This window comes from Thermobia domestica, chromosome 16 (assembly GCF_964235325.1).
Source record: "Thermobia domestica chromosome 16, izTheDome1.hap1.1, whole genome shotgun sequence".
NCBI lineage: Eukaryota > Metazoa > Arthropoda > Insecta > Zygentoma > Lepismatidae > Thermobia > Thermobia domestica.
In genome coordinates this window covers 103954825-103973699 of record NC_137469.1, presented here as the reverse complement: position 1 = coordinate 103973699, position 18875 = coordinate 103954825, and the positions used below count along the sequence as shown (strand labels likewise).

At 37.4% G+C, this 18875-nt stretch overlaps 1 protein-coding gene across 11 annotated transcripts in view; it reads left to right on the top strand.

Annotated features, from left to right (window-relative positions):
* Window positions 1-18875, top strand: part of scaf6 (SR-related CTD associated factor 6) — a 134118-nt gene that overhangs the window by 67381 nt on the left and 47862 nt on the right. For 9 of the 11 annotated variants that reach the window (XM_081742870.1, XM_081742872.1, XM_081742873.1 and 6 more), the window contains exon 10: window positions 6644-6805. The exons of the other annotated variants lie outside the window; for them this stretch is intronic. In XM_081742870.1, the coding sequence (XP_081598996.1) occupies window positions 6644-6805 (162 nt within the window). The remainder of the gene's footprint in view (window positions 1-6643; window positions 6806-18875) is intronic. 11 annotated transcript variants of the gene reach the window in all.

Below are 18875 nucleotides of genomic sequence, written 5' to 3'. Positions count from 1 at the left end.
CGCTTAGAGCTTTCTTCAAAACCGAAAAGGAATGAGAGACGCTGGGTGTGAGGTCGGGATTGTACGATGGATGACCAAGGCCCTCGCAATCGAGGATGGCAAGATGCTTTTGCATTGTCACCGCTGCATGTAGTCTCACATTGTCGTTCAAAAGAAAAACGCCATGTCAGAAGATTAGTTGGTTGATTTGGAGTTTATCGTTCCTTTTTATGAGACGTGAAGCTGCAGCTTAATGTGGAATCCGAATCTTACAAGCTTCCACCGGAATATATTAGAAGGCCAGACCGCTTTCTACAAATAGTGCATTTCAGTCTTGTGAGTATCCGATAATACCGCTGAGCATTCATTGCGCCATACTTGCCGAGCACAGAATGGACCGCTTATTCGAACTTTCTGCTAGTACTTTGACAGCGCCATTTTCAGGATCTTGGCCAGACGTTACCAATTTGTGTGTGAAACAAAAATTTTGCAGTATGAAACCGAGGGTATTGTATGCCTGTCGTTTCACTGGATTTAATTTCTTAGCCAATAGTATTATTGTATTCTACAAATACCTTCATACGTCTCATTAGTTTGAAGAATAGTTATATATATATAATTTGTTTCGAAATTTCGCTAATCCTTTCTTATTCTCGTTTACTTTGTTTTCGTACGCGGTCTGTCCCTGCTGTCATAAAATTCTTAATATATACTTCTCTTCTTAAAGTTTCTTTTTGCTTGCCGGCTGCCTTCCCATATTTATTTTCTGCTGTTGTTAATGCCCTTTGATTCCTATGAATTTTCATTGACTGTATTTGTGAACATGTTACCTCATTTTTTCTTCTTTGGAATTCTTTCATGTTTTCACAGTTCATTCGTACTGTTTTTTTCTTGATACTGTCCGTTTCCAGACTTCTCATTATTTCATTTTTTAACTTTTTTTTCGTAACACATTTTTTGGCCTTTTTCTCTTCCCGGTGCCCAAGTGCTGTTTCTTCAGCTCAAATGAAAAGTTTAGTAAATTCCACTATCCATTAGTACCTGTTATTATTTTTTTCATAATTCACATGAATCGATTCCTTATTTTGTTCCCTCAGATTAACCAGTTTCTTATTCCATGGTTTTCTTCTGGCTAGATTTTTCAATTGAATGCTTAATTCGGCAAAAACAAGATTATGACCTAAGATGATGTCGGACCCTGAGAGTCTTTACGATCTTCAGACTTCCAGATTTTTTCTTAAATCGTAACGTAACCTCTCTCATATATCCATTCATCTATGAGATATTCATCATCTTCTCTTACGTTGGTTGAACTTAAGTGTTTCCAATTGCGAGTGAGTTCGTCACAAAAATTGGTCAGTCGCTCCCTTTTCATTTCGTTTGCCTAAACTATATTTGCCTACTTTATTTGTCTTCCTTTCCCCAGGTTAAAATTCCCATTACAATTATGCATGTAACCATTTTCTCACTGTATGCTTCTTATGTTTCCTTATAATTTACCTCTACTTAATATTTACACTCAGTGTTCAGTGTATATGTCTGTATCAGTGCCAGACTTTTCAATTTTGGACACTTACTTAGAAGTACTCCCACATCATTACGAGCGCCTTTCCTTAACCTCTATAGAGATTGCTTTGTAACTCCTCATTTTCCCCACTCAGTTTGACAAATTCCTATATTTTTTTTTATCACTTCGTTGGAATTTTTTGATATTCCTCCGTATAACGTTCCGTGATACATTCCATGTTCTCGTTCTAATTTTCTTGGTCTTCTTTTTCCCTTCCCATATTATTATTCTCCCGGCCAACCTGGAGGGAAAGACGAGTGTAAAAAGTTGACGGATGTAAAAAAATGAAGTAGAAAACAGCCAGTATTCTATGCCGATGTTGGGCCGCAGTAGCTCAGTGGTAGAGCGTTCACCTCTGGTGCTTGGGGTTCCGGATTCAAACCCTGCTCCCGCCAAGTGAACTTTGTGGTGGACAAATCGTGTGCGTGGGTTTTCTCCGGGTTCTCCCGTTTCTTCCACTTTCTTCATTCCATCATTTCATTCATTTCTCATAATCACCGTCTCCTTTAGCCTAACCGGCATAACGGTGGGACGTAAAATTCAAAGATTTCATTTCATTTTTCAAACTTGTTTCATATTCAGGAGCCCAAAACAAGAGAAAACAGTCTTTTTTGCTCCTCACAATATGATAAATATATCAGGTATTCCAAAAGTTAGTAAATCTTTTGCGCATATATAACGTTAGTATTCTAAATCTCTGAATAAATTATTCGTAGCGGGTCAGACCTAACCTTATTCGATTGCTGAAAGTTAAAGCTACTAGATGTGCAAAAAGGAACTAATGGAACTCAGCATCAAACCTTGAAGATGAGTGAACCTTCCGCAAAATTGCACTACATTTTGCAATTTTATGTCGATAAAGATGCAAATACTGCGCAGACCTATGAAGAAATGTGTGCTGTTTATGGGCAAGATATGTTATCAAGAGCAACACCTAAAAGTGGTTCAGTCGCTTTGTTCTGGAAATTTTCATGTACAATGTGCTCGCCGCAGTGGGCGACCAATTAAACAGCGAAAGTCGAGCAAAACCAACATATAAGCAGTCATAACATCGCTAATAACCTAAAGATCCATCCCGAAACAGCTAGTTACAAACAGAAACTCGACGCTTGGGTGCCGCATGATCTGACTAAAAAATATGTACTCGATCTAATTTCTAGTTCCGAATCTGTTTTATTGAAACGTAACGAACTGGAGCCGTTTCTGAAACAGTTGATCACAGTGATGAAAAGTGGAACAATGTGCAGAAAAGATGAGGCCGAAGCGAGGAGAAACTCTACAACCTGTGACAAAGCCCACACGATGCCCAGGAAAATTATGCTGTGCGTTTGATGGGATTGGAAGGGCATCGTGCACCACGAACTGGTTCCGCCGTGGAGAACAATTTATAAAATCACTCCTAAAACTAGACTAAATTTACAGGAAAGTCGTGATTTCGGTGAGGGGTACGGATCCCCCCCTTAGAACCCACCTTCTCCGTACGTCCCTGCTGGCCAGGCGCATCTTGTTGCCACAGATCACAACCGTACTGTGATGGATGAGTGTGTTGGGAACAATAGACGTATGAGTATTCGAGCAATAGCCACGGAACTAAATATGAGCTATAGGACAGCACAAACAAAAGTTAAGGACCTGTGCTACCATAAAGTGTGTGCGTAGTGCCACGGATATTTAGGGAGACAAAAAGAAGAGCGTATGGCCCGTGTGTCTCAACATTCAATGCGTTACCCCTCTAAGGAAGATGACTCTCCTGTTGTGGATTGTTGCAACAGGTGAATCATGGTGCCATACCAAGTCTGCCAGTATATGGTGCAAACACCCGTCGTCATCACATGCCCCAAGAAGTTCAAGTTTCAAAAGTCAAGAACAACATTCGTGCCAAATCCACAACGATTTCGTCTTCGATACACATGCATCTCCATATACGTCTGTCATTCGACGGAACATCTCAGCGGGTTAACATCTCTGTGCTTTCAGAAACTGGATGGCTCCTCGCTGATCCGACTTAGACGGATTTGAGATGGTGGATGCCATGTTTCTAACCTCATTCTTGCAAAGACAGGAAAAATTTCTCAACGGTTACTACATTAATGCTACTACAAAATACAGTTGTATGTCATCAACTGTTCCTACTAGAGATGCCAAAAGGGCTTCATTTAATAATCCCTTACAAATAACATCTACAATTCTAATCTTATTTTAACATCAAACTTAACAAGTGAAACATCGAATAAAATTTAATCAGAGCGATCAAAATTCTAAAACTGATCCTGGTTATTTTGAAACCGGCGTGCGATAGGTAACTCAATGATAAATTTCAAGAACCGTCAGGTATTCTTAATACCTTTTAAATTTCCTTTTGAAAGAGTGATAAATGTATGCCTTGAAATTCCTTTATTTCATTCTAATTTTGAGTAAGCTCCCTTCATTTTATAGGTGATATTGTCGTAAATTTTAGAACGCATTATTCGTTCTTTTCGTACGTAAGCAATATAGAAGTTAATAAGCTAATTATTCATTTCTTTATAAATTAGTTTGAGTTAAGAATTATATTTGTTAAACTAAGAAGAGAAGAGGAGTACGAAGGAATTTAACCAACGTAGTACCTATGATCATAATTTCATGCATTAAATTAAACTCTGTGTATCACGTGGTATCAGAACTCAGAGCTCGCGCCAAGTAAGCTGTGTGGTGGACAAACACGTGTGCGTAGGGTTTCTCGGAGGTCTCCCGTTTCCTCACACTTTCTTCATTTCTCATAATCACTGTCTCCATTAGCCTACACGGCATCATAAAACTGAAATATTTTATTTCATTTCAGAACTGTGGGTGTTTTTAACCGGTTAACAAATTGCAGATACAAATGTCAATAGTTGGCTAGAACCATGCTACAGAGTGCAAAATAATGATAGATGCAAAGAAATGTTTCAATTTTTTGTGATACTTTTGGCCAGGGCTTGTAGACTTATAATGGCTTTATTGCTGAGAAGAAGTCCCAGCCCGGATGACCAATTGTAGATTTCGAACCTAGGCCACTTAATTACAAACTAGCAACGCTAATCGTTCAGCAAGAATACATTCCGTTTAAAGAACTATACAGAATAAGAACTGAAACTTCTGAAGCTATTAACCACCAAGAAAGATCTGGAAAATATTCTGCGGCGAGAGTACAATTTCATTATTTGGGGGGGGGGTGTCAAACTTCGATGAAATTTTACCTCGAAAGAAAAAGAGCTGATTTTGCGAAAATTATGTTGTAATAAAATTGCAAATCCTTTTAGTATACTAAGTAGTAAATAATAACTCATAATTGTGATGGTCTTGGTACATTTGTATTCATATAAAGATAGACATAAATAACACGTATGTATCAGAAGAAACACTTTATTATGAACACATCACAAATAATGAATGTTTCAAATAGAAGAGAGACAATGAGCGTACTCAGATCATAAGTTTTTGCAAATGAGTTAGTGACGTAAAAAGCATTATTTAGCTATTAGATACAAAACGTTAATAATTTAATTTTTTACTCCACTTACGCTAGAATAAAATGAAATTATTTTACCTCAAAGTTGCGTGTTTTCTTATTCGGACACAATTTGTGATGTCTATATTTCATTCTGCGTCTTCTGCTTACATTTTCAAACAGCAGGTACGCATCTATCTGTGAAAACACTAAAATTATTTGTTCAACCTCCACTACTAGAATATGCTTCTTATTTAATGTTTATTGTGCCAAGAACCTTTCGCAGTAGTAAAAATCAATACATGGCAACAGTGAATTCACAATAAACACTGAATTACTAGCTCATTCTAGTACTGAAGGTTGAAGAGACAATTTTAGTGTTTTCATAATTTTTATCTGGATTTTAGGTACAGTAGCCTACGGGCTGTGAATTTATTTTGTTCCATAACGCTGTTCGCGAACTGAAATGTTCGTAAATCGAAAGTATTTTTTTCCATTGAAATTAATTTAAATACAAGCAATCCATTCTGGATACAGAAACATGGTACTTAATGTAGTTTTACATTATTATTCTCTGTGAAAAAGAATATACAGGGTAACAACATAAAAGTAGCCTGGAGGGTATCCGATATTACCACGCTAAGTTACTTGTAGAATGAAAATAACATTATCCTTTTTAAAGACATTTAACACTGAATTAAACAACAAGATGTGAAGGCTAAAAAACAAAAAGTACAAAGAAAAAAAAAATAGTTTCTGATCACAGCAGTCTGATGGATAATGTTTATGGCAAACGTACAAAAGCACTACTGTGCGTATGGAATTGTGCGTACACGCGTGTGGAATCGTTGTTCGTAAGCTGAAGGAAAATTTGTTCGGAAAACTTGTTCGTAAATCGAGAGTCCACTGTGTTTTAAAAAGAAAGATCAAAAGAAATGGTGGAAATTCGTGCGTATGTGCTATTTAAAAGAAATGGTGGAAATCCGTGCGTATGTGCTATTTAAAGATGTAAGGATCGAAGAAGTTCCAGAAGGTTTAGTGGATGAAACCTAGGCATCAGAAATTGTCCGAATAGGACAACAGCACACAATTCTAAGGTAAAATATTTTAATTTATTTAAATTACTAGATTAATGTGACTCAACTTAATGAAACCTTAAATCAAAAGGAGTAGAGAAATCATTGTAAGGAATATGGACATACTGCAAGCCTATTTGAAACTTCGTTTGGAGCAGATTCATTTTGAGGCATATTAGAAATTGCTTTTTTTTTTTTTTCAGTTTTAAATTATGAAAGTTTTTTGTTATTTTAATTTTTTATCTATTAAGTTTTTTGTGCCTACATTTACAAAAACCTTATACATACTTTATTTTTAGTTTTCAGTGCAGAGATCCTCGTGTAGAATTTTCCACTTTTTTATGTTTTATTCTTATTAAGTTACACTCACAAGCTACTTAAAATTCCGTTAACAATTTATTATTTTTGAATGAAATTTACTTCAATAACTTTAAGTTACAAAGCATTGTTTAATTTTGAATTAAGGCAGTTTGTAGTATAAACGTATGTTTAAGGGTAGTTAGTTAGTTTTCTAATTAATATACCGTGTACTCCTTCTCTTTGATGAATTAGGTGAAATACGTGTTTCTCAGTCAGAAATGAATTTAGATATGCACGAATATGTTTTACATCGGGATATTTGGCAATCCGACAGGGAAGTAATTGGTAACCAAGACGAAAGATGGAATATCGGAGCAATTCCGACAAAATCTTATCATGTTCCGATGTCAGACAGTAAGTGGTAGAATATTTTTTTTAATGATTTTTATTGTTGGTTTTTTTGTGTAGTGAGGCTGTTTGGTAGCTTGAGTGAGAAACTGGATTACTGTTTTTTTTTTTTTTCAGCATGTTGTTTTCTGAAGGGGAGCGATGTATGAAAGGAAATTACTGAAGTATGTATTTAAACATTGAATCAAATTAGGATACGTAACTTCTCACATATCTACGTGTTTCTAGCTTTCAGTTCCCTTTACTTTTACATAAACTGTCAATTCCTGACATCCAATATAAGAGCAAGATCTAATCTAAATTTTTCGAGAGTTTCTCTAACAAAACAGAGCTCCTCCGTGGCTATGCGGTTAGCGTACACGCCTTTGGCGTGGGAGACCCGGGTTCGATTCTCGGCGGGAGCTCATGTGGTTTGGATTCTACGTTAATCAATAGGTCCAGGTCTCATATAGACTCGCTGCTAAACGGCACGTTAAACTCAAAAACTCAACTCAACTCATCTCTCAAGCAAAACAAATATCCCATCAGGTGCGTGAGTTTTCTCTCAAGTTTTTTGTCCCCACCCCTACCCTATTTCACTACCGTTCTTTCATCAAGATAAACTCCTCTTTATTACCCTTTATTACAACACATAACCGCGGAACGTGCAGCTAAAATATTGTGCATATATGTATATAAATTGCTAAGGTGCTAAAAATTGTGCATATTTTTCTTAATTTTCTTCAGTGGCAAGGCAAGTGATGTAGTATTTACTTAAGCACAACAAAACTTGTAATACGAATGATATAGGTCTGTTGTGAAAATCTAATAATAAGAAAGAAAAGGAAGAAAGTAGCATTTGTAAATGGAAAGCAAAATCAACTGGAACAATGCGTTAGTTTCTGTTAAACCCGATTAGACTCGCTGTATATCAGACATAAGTAATAAAAAGCAAAAAACAAGAAACTGGAGGAACAGACATGTTCAACGTTCATCTTCGACAAACTACATCTTGAGATTGTGTTTTATGGAGAGAGGAGACGTATTCGGAGAATAATAAAATGACTGTTCATCATGAAAATATCGAAAATACTAGATACTCACCTGTAGCATGATGTGGTTTTCTCTCTTGATAGATTACTTCGATAACACAGTGCTGTTTGATCATGTAGGAAAATGTTACATGAAAATCATTACAGGGTGTCCGAAAAGTCCTTCCCTGATTACAGAAATTGATAACTCAGGCTAGAAATACGATAGAAATATAAAACTGGTGTTGAATTGTTTACAAACTATAAAAGTTTTGGTCACATCAGTACACTTCCACATGAGCACCCTTGGTAGCACGTAGCACATCTAGGCGATATTCAATTTCCATCCACACATTAGCCAACATCACTGGAGGGATCGATGCAACGACTGTGGTTATTCGTTGCTGCAGGGTTTCAAGATCTGGTACACGTGTTCGGTAGACCTCATCCTTGACATAACCCCATAAAAAGAAGTCTAATGCGGTTATGTCAGGAGAGCGTGAAGGCCAAGCTGTTGGTCCATCACGGCCAATCCATCGCCCAGGAAATGTCCTATCGAGATAGGCACGGAGTTGCACTTTGTAAGCACGAAACAATAAACGTTTGTGTAAAATGTCATGGATAGAGCTTTTTGGCATCTGTAATTCACGTGAGGCCCTGCGCACCGATTTCTTAGGACTTCTCAGAAAAGACTGCCGCACAGCCTCCACCGTGTCTGCTGAGGTTCTTGGTCGACCAGACCTCGGAAGGTCAGCAACCGACCCTGTGTTCTTGAACTTCTCATACCAGGCTTTAATGCTCTTGACATCAGGTGGAGTCCTCCCAAATGTTGTCTGAAACTGTCTCTGCACCGTGGTTGGTGATTGTGTCTCATGATACCACAGGACACACTGTGCCTTCTCCTGGTTGGTTGGCATGGCTTCTTGGGCTTCTTATTTACGTACTACAAACCTAAAACAAACAAAATTGGGACTTGGTAAAACAGAACAAACCTAACACAGACAAAAACTTTTATAGTTTGTAAACAATTCAACACCAGTTTCATATTTCTATCTTATTTCTAGCCTGAGTTATCAGTTTCTGTAATCAGGGAAGGACATCTCGGACACCCTGTAAATATCTATTATTTTTAAATAAGTACTTAACTAATTAGGAAAATTTTGTAGCTATTCCACGACTATAGAAAATATATCTAATGTCCTGATTTAAAGTTTCATTTAATGCAGTTGGATGTTCGGGGAGAGTAGTTTGTTTCGATTCCGATGAAGCACAGAATTTTCTGTTTGCCTATCATCGTGAGGCAGTTGGAGGAGAGGGGGGAGGTACTTGAATTTGAGAAATTCGGTTGGTTGATCTCTTTTCGTATCGAGGCTATATGAGACATGGACCTTGGAATCCTAGACCAGCGACGAGGATTAAGAAACTTTGTTTCTAGAGCCTGAAATAGCAGCAAGTCTACATAGACTGTAGTGCCACATGGTTGTTATTAAGATAAAAGAATGTTGCTTCCAGTATACAATTTGTTTTTTCTTTGCTTATATCCTAGAAGTAATAATACGAGGCACATCCAAAAATTAAGTTCCGATGGACTGTAAATTGAAAGGTGAACATCAGAAGAATATGATTCTGTCATTGTGGAATTAGTGGTACATAACCTATTTTTCCACATCCTTATTAAGCACTTATCGTAACGCGACACCAACTTTTGTGTGCCTGTCAAAGAATTCTGCCGCGGAGAATGGGAATCTGAATGTCATAACCGTCTGCAGCTTAGCTGTGCTGTCGAAATGTTGTCTGCTAGAAATCGCTCCAGATGAAGGAACAGGTGAAAGACGCTGGACGCAAGGTCAGGACTACAGGGCTAGGTTACGTAGGACGCCCATATATCGTTCCCAGTGACGACGCAATCGAGGATTTTTTTACCTTCTTAATAGTAATGCAAGCAGAAAGGTCAAATCGGATGCCAGACTATTGTTTTTTTTTTATTTTATTTTATTTTATTTTTATTTCTGCGCTATCGTAACTCATCGTGTATACAACTTGCCAAATAAGTCGCTGAATGACAGTCTCTGCAAGGAACGAGAGATCTGTGAAAACTGACGTGAAACTTCGGACATTGAGAACCGCCAGTTCTATAGAATTGTTTGCTGCATACTTTCCACTAAGTCAGGCGTAACTGTGGACGATCGACCACTAAGCTATTTGTCATGCGATCTGCTGTGAATTGTCTATACCATCTTCTGACCTTCACTGCGGTCCATGGATCTCTGACGTCAACAACTTCTTAGCGTGGAGAAACCTGAATGCACGCAGCGATATTTAGTGCACCTAGTTCTTTCACCTCTGTCTCCACACAACTGCGTTCGCGCCAGGTTATGGTTGTGTGTTCCTCCTCCACTCTGCGCAAGCACGCCCCCTCCCCCCTTCTCTGACTACTCATACCATCTTAGGGCACTTTTGGAACTTACTTTCTAGATGTGATTATTACACATCGAGGAGTGTTTGTTGTTAAATTAACTTGTTTTTCGGACTTAGGACTTAAAACAGCCATATAAAACGTGGACTACAGCATAACATAGAAACTGAACTGTATTACATGACAATTTGTTGGAACTGTATCTTGTCTACCTGATGTAGATTTTTTAGGGTTCTCTCGTAATGACTCATTTTCATCAATAATCTGCCTCTTTTAGCGTAAAATGCATAACCGTGGGGCGTAAAACTGGTAATTTCTTTTACTAAAGTAACTTCTAAAGTGAAGCGGTTTTACTTAAAAAGAAAGAAAAAAACACCTATTCCTATAAGTTAAGTCAATCTGCATTCGCGGATTGTTCAGAGAAAGACGTGAGACATTTTTAATGTAAGTTTTTCGCCACAAAGTGCTTTGCATCTCAGCTAAACAAATTGGATTTCTTAATAGCTGTATTGCTACTACATTCACTTTTAGTGAATATGATTTCCGATTTACTACTCAGGAGGCGCACAGTCTTTACATAAGTATACAGACCTAATATACGTACAATGTTACATTATTAGGGTAAAAATAAAAATGCGTGAAATAGCTGCTTTAGGTTCTTCCTCAGTGACTTGAGTGTTCCGTTGGGTATATATACAAGATTAGGCAAATTGAGTGTTACAAGCCACTTTCCTGTCAAGTATGCATCGACGAAGGAAAGTGGTAAAGACCAGAACTGAAAAGCACAGAGACGCTGATAAAAGTCTGTGAAAAGCAAGTGCCGCAGGGATCCCACCAACATACCCTTGAAATTTTCAAATAACAACATGGTTCGAGTGATACCTTGTTTGATACATCTTGTCAAACAAAACAACTTTGATAGGAAGCAAGTAACGGTATGGAGAGCGGTTTCCAAAATGATCATCAAAAATAGATCCTGTTTCAGATAAATTGGCATTGTCCATAATAGAAACACGGTAGGCGATAAATCAATGGAACAAAAATTGGACAGGCAGGCGGCATATTGGTCATGGAAAATAAAATGTTAGGGTATGTACACTCATGTCCAAAATGATTGTCGCATATCTATAACTGTCTTTTTGAAAGAATATAATTTCATAATGATTATGCAGGGTACTTTTAATACTGATACTATGTGTATAATCGGGAAATGTATATTTGTGGTAAATTTCGTAGGAAAAGAATTATAAATACGAAAATTAGAATGAATAAAACAAATGTTGCTAAATGGACTAGAAAGTTTTATTTTCGTCTTATTGTTCTTATTTACCGCTCTTTTGACATGAAATTTGCCACATACATATCTTTGCCAATTATACGCATACTAACATCATAAGAAATACCGGGCGAATTCGTTATCAAATTAGGGGGACGCGGTGGCTCAGTGGTAGAGCGTCTACCTCTGGTGCATGGGGTCCCGGGTGGACTTTGTGGTGAACAAACACCGTGCTCGTGGGTTTTCTCGGGGTTCTCCCGTTTCCTCCCACTTTCTTCATTCCACCATTTCACTCATCTCTCATCATCACCGTCTCCTTTAGCCTCACTGGCATAACCGTGGGACGTAAAACTTATAGATTTCATTTTTTTTTCGTTATCAAATTATATTCCTACAACATATTTATAGATATGCGACAATAATTTTGAACATGGGTGTACAACAAAGTACGTACATCACTTACCATGTCATAAATGATGCTCAGTATACCTTCCGTTATGTTCCACACACCTCCTTAAGCAACCGAATAGGGATACACGCACATTATGTAGCCTCTCTGCGATGATCGATGCGCACATACGCCGAGTACACGCCAGTATATCATCAGGGGTCTTGGTACTGTGGGTATTACACTATCTTCAATGAAATCCCAGAGGAAAAGATTAGTTTAGTTAGGTCAGAGATCGTGGTGGCGAGTGAGTAGGATCTCCATGCCCAATACATTCATCAGTCTCACGTCGGTCCAACAGAGCTGGCGTGTATTATGTGCTGAAGCACCGTCATGTTGATACCACATAGGCATACGTTCGTCACGAGGAATGCCTTTAATAACTGACGTAACATATCACTGACAAATGCGGCATTCGTATTTCCAGTAAGATTTTCGTCCGGACAATGCCTAATGACAAGGTTACTCAGGATGCCACACCATATATTGAGAGACCATCAATGCTGATGCGGAAGTTGTTGACATAGTGGATTATCCCCAGCCCAATAACGAATGTTGTTTAGCATTCATTAATAATGGGTGCCGTATTTCGGTTTACGTGTCCTGTATTCATAAATGTAGCTTCATCGCTAAACAATATGATGGATACGAAATTTTGATCTTCGTTTTTCATACCTTCCTACCGTACACAAAATTGCACAATGTGAGATAGTATGGATGCAACTTGTACTGTGTAAAATACGCTGCAGATCTTTGACTAAGTACACTGTTCTGAGCTAACCTTCTATTATTTAGATAAAGATTTACACTTGCTGTTGCCAGAAGTGCTGTTGCGCCTTCTGCATTTGTTGCAGAGGGATAACGACTCGAATCTCATCTTCGAACTATAGTACCATGTTGCCACAGACGTCTTCCCAAGTGCGGAAATGTTATATGAGAAGTTTGTGAGCGCATTCGCGTAACACTAACAATATATTGACACAGCATTAAAAAAAAAAAATCGTCCAATTCGTACGTTACTCATATTAATACTAATAGCACATATGGAATTGCCGTGCATTATCGATGCAATCGTGTGTTTTCTTGCATGCAATATATTCACCACAGTACTCGTCGAAATTCCATGCTGCTTGCTGCTGCATTCGACTCTTCCATATGCGATGTATTCAACTACAAGGTGTACACGCTACTACACTGGGTACATCCTCACTGTGACTTCAAATCACCACCACACTCAAACAGCTAGATAATGGGACAGCCGCGTTAAACAACAACTTTTAGCGAGAACAAACCACATATAGTAATGTTGCATTCACTATTTCGTGGTATAATAAATCACGAATTCTCACTGTAATACTTCCTAGTATTCAATGCATCATAGCACAACACAGTGCTCCCAGAGTTTGATCATGCGTTATGGCGACAGTGATACAGATAAAATGTTCATTAAAAATAATTCACTTTCACATTTTACAAAGAGGGGGGGGGTCAGGTTAATATTTCTCGTATCCTCTGACAGCGACCTTGGTAACACTTGAATCAAGCGCCCTGTACTACGTTAGTAGAGTACGATGTCTTTTCTTACAACGGACCATATTTGTTTATCTGAAACAAGGTCTATTTTTGGCAGGTAATTTGAAAACTGTTCCCCATATCGATGCTTGTTTCTTACCAAAATGTTTTCGTTTTCCAATATGTATCGAACGAGGTATCACTTGACCCGTGTAGCCATTCCAAATTTTCAATTTGGTGTCAAAGGCGCTTTGATGTAAGCCCTGGGGTACTTGCTTTTCACAGACTTACCAGCCTCCCTACACTTTTCATTTTTGGCCTTTATCGTGGTCCTACAATGGCTACTTGACAGGAAATTGACATGTAACACTCAATTTGATTCATCCTATATATAGGCGTACCTTTGTCGGTTTATCTTGATTTACTAAATATCATATTTTTGATATGAGATGAAAACATAAGTCACGCCGATGTGGAGCTGCAGCGATATTATCAATTCAGGGATTTTTCCACTCATGTGACCATGTTTCCTGTAACGTAATGTTGGAGGAAGATGATATGATTGGGAAAGGTCTGTCTATGAGAGAATATCTTATGTAAATCTTGGTTGGGAGCTGATCTTGTATATGTCTCGTCCTCGTACATCTTTTTTTTTTTTTTTTTTTATTTATTTATTTATTAAGTTCTGGTTGGTTTGGAACTCAATTAAGTAATGAGTCCCGTCGTCCATAACGTTGATCTTGCGTAAGGGCGTTAAAAGTAACAGTAAAATAAACATTTTTCATGTTTGAACATAATGTTTCATCTATATGTACCTTATTATTGTGAGTTACATTGCACATTGTAAATGTGATCACTTCAGAGTGAGAAATAGCACAGAGCACAGAATTTGCACTTTGTTTTACCACTGATTTCTTCATTGCAGCAGTAATGTGTTTTAAAAGTACGAGGGTCATTTCATAAATAATACTATATATATATATATATATATATATATATATATATATATATATATATATAACGCAAGTAACGTAGACATGTATTTTATCTCCTTAAGTTCTTCTATATAGCCCCTCTGCCTCTTAATTATTGCATTTCAGTGTCTCACAAGATTTGCCATTTAGGTTATTAATTTTGTTCAGTCCTCGGATGGCTCGAATAACCATTGCAGGATTCTTTTCCAGGAAGGAAAAACATTGTTTAGGCATGATCTTTTTGACTTCGAAAATAAGTCAAGTGTGGTGGAGTTAAATTGGGTAGGGTAACGTTTTCCCATGTACTTGTTCAGGAACTTGATCACATTCTTCAGATAAGAATGTGCAATGTGCAAAATGACTGATGCATCCCTAAGAAATCATGTCGGTTTTACTGAATTCTTCTTTATAATTGGTTACGATAATGTGCCCTCTCCCACTTTATGATTCCTGGGTGATTATAGCAGAAATCACGAATTTGCTACTACTACTGGCCCATTTCATTTCAAATCGTACACGCGGAAGTCAAATGTGTACCATGACCTTTTGAATTCTCATGAAAAAATATATACATTAAAGATGGACATGACCAGAACACAGAAACAAAATAGTTTTGGTCTCTGATGATTTGCAACAATGTTGCAACCTCTTAAACAATCACCATAGGTAGTTAATTTTTCAGCAAAGTGCAGACTTGGCATTTTGAAGTTATTATTAAAAAAGAACAAAAAGTGCTAGATTTTTTTTTTTTAATACTATGTTTTCAACTCTTTCAAACCATACCAAACAGACATTCGAGGTGTAAGATAAACTGTAACAGAATTGTTGAACTTGGAAAAAACTTTGTTGTGCACATATTTCGGATATTTTCTGTACCTAAATGAAAACACACAAGATTTGTTTTATACTAGGAATAAGTAGTGTGGAAACGGGATATTACAGTAAAAATGTTATTTCTACCTATCTGTACACCATAAGTGAGAATTTAGCATGAAAAAAGTGAAAATTTCAAAATTTGACTATTTTCAAATATTAATATCTCAAAAACCTCATCTTGAATTTTCATAAAAGTGACACAAAGCATGCACATGACATTGTTCTCCAATCCTGTAAAGACATATTTGGTATTATTTTTCTGCGAAGAGAGAGAGGAATTTTTATATTGTACCTTACACAAGTTGTGAAATAATAGTAAAGTAGTGAACAAAATGTGGGATTGGCAACACTGCTTTTAATTTAAATTTCATACCCAAGGTGTTAGGTAAATATATTGACCAAAAACAGGTTCGATTAAATCTAGTGTCAAAAATACCTGACTGGCAAACAATTGGATCATGAAAGGGTTCTGTCATGCTCACATTCGCCGCACTCAGAGGCCATTGCTGCTGAGAAAAGATCAAGTACATCAGCAAGTGATACTTTGGTCTTGCACTTTGATTTTGCAGAGAACTGGATGGTTGTATTGCAGGAAGAGATCCAAAGTTATCATTGGCATAATCCTAAATCTCAAAAATTATTTTTTCTTAGTTTTACGTCCCACGATTATGCCGGCTAGGCTAAAGGGGACGGTGGTGAAAAATGAATAAAATGGTGGAATGAAGAAAGTGGGAGGAAACGGGAGAACCCCGAGGAAACCCACACATACGCTGTTTGTCCACCACAAAGTTCATTTGGCGATAGTTGGGATCGAACCAGGGACCCCATACATCAGAAATAATGGTCTAGCACTGGCCTAAAACTCAATAATCACATGTATTGGATACTTTCATGTTACCACACACAGCTTTGCAGTAGTCAATGATGACTTGGTTCATGATAGTGCATATACACTGTCCAATTGATCATGGATGAAATATCTGCACTGTATGATGGATACGCGTTTTCTACCCAGGTATTTGTATCTGAGAGTGCAGCCTCCCATTTCAAAAACAGATTTCAATTATTTGACGCACGCATGAGTGACAACGTTAAAAAGAAATGGCTATTTTCAGCTACTGGGTATGGAAAAGGCTCCTTTGATGGTGTAGGCGGTTTAGTAATACACTGTGCAATTAAATTTAATCTGCAACATAGCCTGTTGATGCAGTTAGAGATGCAAGAGGATTTGTTGAAACTGTCTCTACATTCAATGAGTACAACATTTCTGTTCTTAGAAAACTGTACTGTCGAAGAAAATCGTTCAATTAAAAGGAAAGAGTAGGCAAATGTGAAACCGCTGACTGGAATTCAGTCCAGGCACTTTCGGATTGCATCACATGAACTTTCTATTGCCAGAGCTGCGGCTCATACAAAGAAAACCTCTTATTTTTAGTTTCGTAACCAAACCTCTGTGATGGAATTATGTGTACGTGATTTTGTATCGTGTGTATTAGACAAGCAGTGACGGGTGGGACAAACAACGCACGTATTACTCAAACTGGAAGATGTTACGATCTCTCTCATTACTCCACATGATCCTGCAACTGGTTCCAAATGGCCTTCAGTGCAAAATGTCTGTAAAATCCTCATAAGAAGTGTACTACTCAAGATGGATTTCCCTATTCCCACTGGATACTCTACTCGTCTCCACAGATTTCCAGCAACCCAACTAAAGCTTATAAAAACGAAATCTTTAAATTTTAAGTCCCACGGTTATGCCGGTTAGGCTAAAGGAAACGATGATGATGAGATATGAATGAAATGGTGGAATGAAGAAAGTGGGAGAAAACGGGAGAACCCCGAGGAAACCCACGCACCCGGCCACCACAAAGTTCACTTGGCGCGAGCTGGGATCGAACCAGGGACCCCATGCACCAGAGGTTAACACTGTGAGCGCTTACATAAAATAAGTCTTTGTAATTACTGAACATGTGCTTGGTCAATATGTTTACTTACATTGTTACCATGGTGATATAACACCTTGGATGTGGAATTTAAATCAAAAGCAGTGTTGCCAATCCCACATTTTGTTCACTACTTGACTATTATTTCACAACTTGTGTAAAGTACAATATAAAAATTCCTCTCTCTCTTTGCAGAAAAATAATACCAAATCTGTCTTTACAGGATTGGAGAACAATGTCATGTGCATGCTTTGTGTAACTTTTATGAAAATTCAAGATCGGGTTTTTGAGATATTAATATTTGAAAATAGTCAAATTATGAAATTTTCACTTTTTTCATGCTAAATTCTCACTTGTGGTGTACAGATAGGTAGGAAATAATATTTTTACTGTAATATCACGTTTCCATAGTATTTATTCCTAGTATAAAACAAATCTTATGTTTTCATTTAGGCACAGGAAATATCCGAAATATGTACACAACAAAGTTTTTTTTTCCAAGTTCAACACTTGTTTGTTACAGTTTATCTTACACCTCTAATGTCTCTGTTTGGTATGGTTTGGAAGAGTTGAAAACATAGTACAAAATAAACAACAAAAAAGGTTTCTAGCACTTTTTGTACTTTTTTAATAATACTTCAAAACGCCAATTCCTCCCTTTGCTGAAAAAGTAACTATCTGTGGTGATTCTTTAAGAGGTTGCAACACTGTTGCAAATAATCAGAGACCAAAACTACTTTGTTTCTGTGTTCTGGTCATGTGCATCTTTAATATATATTTTTTTCATAATTCAAAATGGTCGATGGGCACCCGTTTACGATTTGAATTGGAACAGCCCTACTTCCTTTTTGCGGAAAGGATGAACTTCTCATTTACTGAGATTTCAGCTCCGAGTTAAAATCTAATGCACATTCTTTTAATCGCTATTATTTGACAGAGGAGTGCTACTTTACATTCATTTTTCTTTCTTTTTTTTAAATCCTCATCATGCAGTATCAGATGTTTTAGTGAGGAAGCAATTCGGGCATAGTTGTCGTTTTATTTCTGCGAATCTTTTGTCAAAACGCGTTAAATTGATAATGTAATACAGGTAATGTGTGGTATTTCTACGCATATTATTTGAGGCCTTCTGGCTTTGTGTTTACGTTTATGGTGAGATATCTTCGACAAAAGCGAGTAGCCCACGGACACACTACACTCTGCTCAGGACAAATTTCATGCAAAGTACTGTTTCACCATCATAGAATCTGAGGAACCCTCATTCGTACTTCCAAGTGGCATATACACTAAGGATTCAGGAACATGCATGTTGTCTCCACAAACCTTTAAGCTTTAAAAGTCGAACTTCACTCCTACTGCACCATACACTACGCAGTGTTGCTACTGTGTGCATTGTTTATGAAGTGACCGTCGTTAGATAACTGATAAGATCGTTGTTTTAATATTGTATCCACACAAAAAGGTAAAGGAATTTATTTTATACGAGGAATTTATTACTTTTGTGATAGACAAACGATGAATGCAGTATTGTATCTGAGCTGATTCTTGCTCTGGGAAGAAGAAAAGTGTATATGGAACTTGAAGGTGAAAGCTGTTTCGAATGTCTTCTGCACATGGG